This window comes from Channa argus, chromosome 7, assembly GCF_033026475.1.
Source record: "Channa argus isolate prfri chromosome 7, Channa argus male v1.0, whole genome shotgun sequence".
Lineage (NCBI taxonomy): Eukaryota > Metazoa > Chordata > Actinopteri > Anabantiformes > Channidae > Channa > Channa argus.
Genome location: NC_090203.1, coordinates 22,641,081 through 22,648,454, shown reverse-complemented (window position 1 = coordinate 22,648,454; position 7,374 = coordinate 22,641,081). Strand labels below are relative to the sequence as shown.

At 42.8% G+C, this 7,374-nt stretch overlaps 1 protein-coding gene across 4 annotated transcripts in view; it reads right to left on the bottom strand.

Annotated features, from left to right (window-relative positions):
- Positions 1-7,374, bottom strand: part of LOC137130040 (intermembrane lipid transfer protein VPS13B-like) — a 298,799-nt gene that overhangs the window by 1,193 nt on the left and 290,232 nt on the right. For all 4 annotated transcript variants that reach the window (XM_067509626.1, XM_067509627.1, XM_067509624.1 and 1 more), the window contains exons 61-67: positions 6,954-7,182; positions 4,640-4,816; positions 4,027-4,197; positions 3,104-3,280; positions 1,854-1,956; positions 232-400; positions 41-121 (exon numbers count right to left, since the gene is read on the bottom strand). In XM_067509626.1, the coding sequence (XP_067365727.1) occupies positions 41-121; positions 232-400; positions 1,854-1,956; positions 3,104-3,280; positions 4,027-4,197; positions 4,640-4,816; positions 6,954-7,182 (1,107 nt within the window). The remainder of the gene's footprint in view (positions 1-40; positions 122-231; positions 401-1,853; positions 1,957-3,103; positions 3,281-4,026; positions 4,198-4,639; positions 4,817-6,953; positions 7,183-7,374) is intronic.

Genomic DNA, 7,374 nt, shown 5'->3' with positions numbered 1-7,374 from the left:
ACATTGTGACCTTCATGTGGCCATTATCTATTATTCTCACCTCTGTCTCTCTGGTTACTGTCTGCTGCTGTAACGTGACTGTGAGCTGGTCTTGTTTTCCTGCCTCCTGCTGACACTCAACCTGCAGAGGACGGGAGGTTTAACATCAATTTTACCGACTTGCTAGAGGAGCTGTTCTTCAGTCTGATGTGGGAAACCCCCCTACTGCTCACCCTGATTACTGTCAGTTACCTCTGTGATGGGGAAGGCCTGCTGCTGTGTGTCCTCACTGAGGCTGACCACAAATAGCACCTCAGAAGTGAGCAGCAGACAGCCGGCATGCTCCTGACCCGACCCACTCACAATGGTTACCTCCAGGGCCATGTGGAGTTCGGGTCGGCCCAGAGACTGGAGCATCTTCCTGTGGTCAGAGAGGAGGAGAAGTAGTGAGTTTTGACGGACACGCTATATTGTTTAGATGGAAATGATTGAGAAATTATAACTGATATGATCCAATCATTAAAAAAAAGCCCCTGGTAATTTTATACAGTCACTTCCACAGGGTGCAAAGATTATGTGTGTATATATACATACACACACATAACAGCAGGCCTAACTTCAGATATACACTTTCTCTAGAAACACAGGACCACACAAAGTGCCAAACTAACCTCAACCACATGCACATAAGTGACCATTCACGTCTGCATACATCCTGTAATTTACATTTCTTCATCTTCCCTGTGTGGTTCCTGTTTCCCACATGTTCAGCAAGGAAGTTTGTGCACAGCAACTGCAGTGTTCAGTCATGTTTCTCTGACAGTATTTACTCTGGAAGGCAGGTGCACTGTAGGACAGATGTACTGTAGCTGTTACAGTTTGGTGCTGTTCAGTGTTACTCTGCTCAAACAGTCTGACCCACTCAAGTGTCCGGGCTACCTGTAGTAGTAAAAATAATTGATAGACGCCTGATGGAAAGCAGTTTGACTGCAATGGAAAATTAATTCAATCACAGGGGAGCATTATCTCAGCAGTCGTGTATTTTTGGCCTTTTCTCATCTTCCTTTAACATTAGCACAACATACTACTAATGTGATGACAGCTGAAGTGTAATGTCCTGATCAAATAATGGATTTAAAATGTGGAATGTTTCCCCGTAGCAGTTGACGAAATAGCAGCATCGACCAAGTAAATGCCTGAAGCTATGGAAACCAAACTGAATCGCAGAATATTCATTACAATATGCCATATGTGTTATGGAGACACGAGGCAGTTATATATTTTAGGATAATATTAAGACATTTTGGAAGCTTTAAAACACTACAATCGGATGCAGTGCTGTAGATACGGCTGCACTTTCAGCCAGAATTTGTGCAGTGCAAGAACCAAAGAACCAAACTTCTGCCTGTGCCAACATGCAACCTTTGAAAACTCAAGTCTTCCCCAAACCATTCAAACACACCGAGAGACGGGTTCTAAAGAACTGATGGCACAAGGCAAATGTTTCTGGATAGCTTCATAGTTAAATAATAACAATTTCTAGCTCGCAGCTTTGGCTCATAAAACGTTTTTAATATGGCTTGATGAGAACAAGGCAGGGTAGGCTGGCTACCAAGTGTGGGATCAAGGTCACATATATATTTCCAGACTTTTTTTTTTTTTTTTTTTTTTTTTGGAAAGTGGGTAATGAACCCTCCAGGGCTTTGTTTTTTTTTTTAAAGCAAGACAGCAGCAAATGATGAGAGGTAGAAAAGCAGATACTGGAGAGAGTCCAAGAAAAGCAAAGGCAAGAACACATGTTCTACTTCTAATACAGAGCTTGACAAAAGTAGGGAAGTCGCCTGCAGGAATAATGAACAGCTCTTGAATCATACCAGACATATTTAAGGTGGCTGTTGGGGGCCTGAGCCGACTTCTCCTCTGTAGGCAGGTAGAGCTGTTTAGGAAACTGCCACAGTCCTGCTCCATGGAGGATCCCTGTTCGGACAAGACAACGCACAGCTAGTGGCATCCATTTAAATACAAAGTCAAATCAACAAGGAAACTGGTGCCATTCTAACATCAATGTCAAACTACAGGCTAATAAAATTGGACTAATGCAAAATGAACATTTCCCTTCGTGTGGTAGTGTATTATTACTGCTTAATAACTAAAACACGATTAAAACAATTCAGCGTAAACACTGCATGTGAAAAAGAGTTCATGACCCCGGTGACTTTGGTCAGGTTTCCTCCGTCTCATTTTAGCTGTCAGCAGAGTGCCAGCAGCAGCAGCAGCAATAAGCATGTGAAGTCATCGATTAGTAAAAAAAACACAGTGAGATGCATTAGTAACATCAGTGTAGAGGTGCTCAGCTCCCACTGAGTGATTTCATGTGTTTGATAAGAGAGGGCAGAGTGTGACAGAATTACATCAGTGTGTGTGTGTGTGTGTGATCAGAGGCTCAGGTACTAGATCAGAGCTAGACCCCATATGGAGATGCTCACAGCATTGGTAGTTTAGGTCCTGCAGCCAACACCTGTGCAGACCAAAACACACCACCCTCGGACGGACTCTTCGCACACACCTCCGTCTTCTGGCCCCCAATAAACACACATAACCCCAGAGGCTCTAACTGCCTGTGTATAGAGGAGTTTGTGCATGTATGATTAGGCATATGTGTGTGATTGTCAGGCCTTGCCTAATAAACATGTGTTTATTAGAATATTGTTGCCTAAGGCTCTTGGAAAGTTCAACAGAAGCCCATTTGCCGTGGATATCGATTTCACTTTACACTTCACCTAACTGCTGTGGTACAAGGTTTGAAAAAAGGTAAAAACAGCAAAAACATTCATCTTGTACATTATTCGGTGTCATGAGGGTCAGTGAGTGTCAGTCTATGTGAATATGTGAAGGTGAAGCAACACTTTGGATAAAAGCACTATTTAAATGATCAGAATAAATAAAATACAAGAGAGAGTTTCTTGCCAGACATGATGAACACAGAAAGCTTAAAATAAAGGTATTAGGTTTGTTTTGGTTCCCAGAAAGAGTCATGTTAGTGTTGTTCACAACAGGACTCTGCTCTGATTACCGCTGCAACACAGCTTCAGAAACAGACCTAAAAAGGAAATGTTGGACTCACCATATCCAGTCTGGGACACCAACTCGGCCGCTCCTCCAATAGGCTTGGTGAAAACTCCCACAATGCCTTTCCCCACTCCTGAGATGACTCCTCTGGCCTTGCTACCAGCTGAGCTCTGCATGTCCCACTGTCTTTGGAAGTTCTGCATGGGCTGGTCCACGATGCCTGCAATGGCTCCTGCAGAACACAAGAACAAGTCTATGTTAACTGACGTGATAAGTAAAAAAAAATCAAATGTAACATACACAGAGACCTGAAAACATATTTTGACGACAGAAATGGACTTTGTTGTTTTTGTGTCCACACTAGTAGTGGTTGACAATAAGATGCCACTTAGCAACTTTATTATTGCAGCTAATGCACATATGACACTGACATAGCCAGTTAGCATTAGCTCAAGAAAGACATTCAAGATACATATTTCTGTATCACCACGTTCATAGGTATTATCTAAACCAGATAAATGTTTTTGTACATAAATATGAATTTCAACTATACAGACCCCAATAAATGGGAATCACACAGTAATTATGATGCAGATGAGAGAATTTTTAATCCGTTGCAACCCAGAGATTTGAGCAGCTGTTTGGTTTCAAGGACAACTTGCTCAGAGTTTGTGTTTGAGTCTGACTTGAGACAGACTTGTGTTTTACTGCCCTCTGGGTGTTTATTGAGTCCCCGCTGGGCTGTCTCCACTGCTCCGTCTCGTGGCTCTCTGTAATTGTGTGTGACCCAGTGGAAAGCAGATCGAATGTGTTTGGGCATTGTTTCCATATGTATCAAGTGACCTGACATTAAGACAAGACGGCTTCTATTTTGAGCTTCATGATAAAATAAACAAATAAATAAACAAATGAAAATAAACAAAAATTTTACTCATTTCAAATCATTTTAAATTAAAATAATTACAAAACACTACATACCTAACAAGCTAATGCCAAGTCGGGACAGCCCCTGCCTCAGTCCGTCCCCAAGGTTCTCTGGTAGCTGTCGTCTCCACTCTTCTTGCCTGGTGTAGTGTTCCTCATCCAGAGACAAGCGGTCCATGTTTCTGGCCAGACTTGTTGCCAAGTTGGTAATGGACGTCAGCGTGCCTGAAAATACATGTTCAAACTCAGGTTTGACTTTGCAATGACAGTATGTACAATGACAGATACAGTATAAAGTGAATCAATCAGAGATTAAAGATGGGAAGCCGTGCGAAAATAACAACTTAATTCTGAACATGGACTTTCTGCACGCATGGACATATATATTACAGGCTGCCATTCATGTCCACCAAAAACCAAAGCTGAACCCGGTACACAATCCTGTCTGGCCTCGTCCTGCTCTTGGATATTTTCTTTTAAAAGATTTATCTATTTCATCAGACAGCTCAAAGCTTACACTAACAAAAATGCCATCGCTGCATGATGATGATAAACCTACAGCTGGATTTCCAAGTGCTGTGTCAGTCCGGGGGGGGGGGGAGCTTACATTCATCAATTTAGTAGGATAATGCAATAAACAAAGAAACAACTGGGACATTGACATTACCTTTTGAGATGTGTTTGATGAAGGACGTTGTCCCCCTGGACACCCCGCTGACAAAGGCTCCAGGTCCTCGGGTCAGACCCTCATATGGCAGGCGGAAGAAGTCTGACACACCATTACCGATGCTGCGCACCAGGCTGGCAGGACTACCAAGGATCTCCAAGGAACCCACCACCCAACCTGACACAGAGTAACAAAACACAGGGCTGTACTGTAATAATACTACTGCAGTACTGCTCTTTCAGTAGGACTGGGGAATAAGTACTGTTTAAGAGTACAAGAGTAAAATGCTGGTAGATTTGTCTTATACTCATTTATCTGTGGTGTCTTTTTTTCATTCTGAACTGCCAATGACAATAAAGACTTTAGAAACTATTTTGGACTATATTGGGTCTCCACTGTCACAATGCTACAGGATGATTTAACCAAGCCCGTTTAATCCGGCCTTGTTCCTGTTTCTCTGGAGAGGCGTCTGTTTTTCAGTGTTTCAGGGTATTCTTCACAAGAAAAACTTGGACTGGGATTTTAAGTGTAGTATTTTTAGAGGTGGCCAGACAAAACACAAAACGAGTGTTGTAAGTGTTGTATTTAACTGAAATAAAAAAAAAAGAAATCCATGTGGAACATTCAAGATTCTGTTTCTCACAATCCTCCACTTTCCTGTCTAAACTCTGCCCACAGTAACAAGGTGTTGTCTAATCCATTTTTATTGTAATATAATTTGAATTTGAAGAGGGAGTTTGAATCCAGACATGGATGGCTTATGAGAAAATGGACCCCATGACCCCCCCCCCCCCCCTCCCTCATTCATGGTCTACCAGCCCCCTGATCTTTCCCTGTGGCTGGTGGGCCGATTCTCTAATCCATCCGACCTTGGCTCACACTCCTTTGTCTGCTTGCTCCTACATGCTCCCTGTTTCATAAACAGGTCTTAGTGTATTTGTGAGCACACTCATTGACACAATACATTCGTTAACACCTTACTTCAGCTGTAATGTTAACCAAATTCTGAGTTTAACCATAACTTCTCTAAATTTCAAACAGTCAACTCTAAAGCTTTGGGGAAAGTCCAAAACGTTCTTCTCATGAACTTACAAAATACATCATTGCACGCTTAATGCTGTAGAATCAGATTCTTCTCACTTGTGTATTCTTAAGATACACAGATACTTGTGCACACAGACACACACTCGTGCTTGGCATGAAATCATACATGGGCCACAGCTAGATTTAAGGCCTCCTACTATCTCATGTTTCACATTCAACTGTGGAGTCAACTGTGGCACAACTGCATCACAAAAATCAAACAGCCATTTCTCAAGATGTCAGCCCCAGGTCTGCTCTCATTCTCTGTCAATTTTGCGCTTGAGTGATAGATTCCAGTGGTATGAAAACCAACTCTGGTGGGGCCTAGTGGTCGTTTCTGCTTTACATGGTGTCCCATGTGTGGTTTAAAGTTCTGACAGGAGCTGATGGTTACAGGGCTGAGTCATGCTTTTAAACACATGCACATACTGTGGTCTACACACAGATAGTATTTGACTTTTATTATTCCTATTATGTCCACGGGTCTTTGCGTACGTAGACATATTTACGCCTGCGGGTGTGGTTGTAGCACCGTATATCCCAAAGCTAATCAGTCTCAGAACTGGCTGCTTCCAGGAGCCCATCTCTGTATGACGACTCAGGGAGGCAAGAACATGGTGAAGTGATGTGTTGAAATACAAGCAGAAATGATGGCTCTAACGAGAGACAGTGGGAAGGAAGTGTCTCGCCAGAATGGTGATTTCTGATGTGGAAATGACTGGGTTAAACCATACCATGTGTGCAGGCTTTGACTACACAGGAGGACAATGCTTGCTGATTCAGACCTAGACCTGGTGGCCGTTCACAGATTCACCAGAACAAACAGACTACACAGAGAGTGTCAACTTTGAGTCATCTGTCAAGCCTTATGATAAAACATTAAATCATGAGCAACAGGATCATCTAAATCTTTTTTATGGCTTGTGGTAATTGAAATTTTGTGTCTGAGCTTGATAGCTTTAATGCACTTTCTGCCACAAATCAACAGGAGCCCCAGAAGCTCATGGGAGCAATCATGTCAAAAGCTCAAATCTAGTCTCTGCAAAATAAACCGTTAAACATTGTCACTGAAGCGCACATCCTGTTATTCTACTGCACGATTATCAGTCCACTGAGACTGTGAAACACAAGCTGGTTTATAGGACCATTTTCGGTCTGGCGGCAGGTGACTTACGAGGCACTTTGAGAGAGACAAAAAAAAAATGTGTGTCAACCTCTGTTCACCACCTACCAGCTCTGAAGAGGGCTCCAGCAGCATAGTGCATGGCCAGAGCGTGGACCAGCTGTCTGGCGGTGGTGCAGAGAGGCCCTCGCTCAAACACAGAGAAGGAGAGAGGAGTATGGTCTGATGCGATGTAGAGCTTCAGCGAGGCGTGGATGCTAACCAGCAGGTTGATCGGGTGAATGGTTAGCCTCTTTAGCTGCACAGGGTGGACCAGCGCCTGCACTGACTGCACCACCTGCATGAGATCAATATCACAATACTAGTGATAAGGAAATGTTTTCAGAGGTTCGACAAAATACATGAATCATCATTTATCACAATTCTCAATTGTTATAATGACATGATGATGATAAGCGCATCAAAAACTGTTGCTTAACATAATGAGTAGAGATGGTTTGTAGACATGCTGTTCACCAAAATCAGTGCA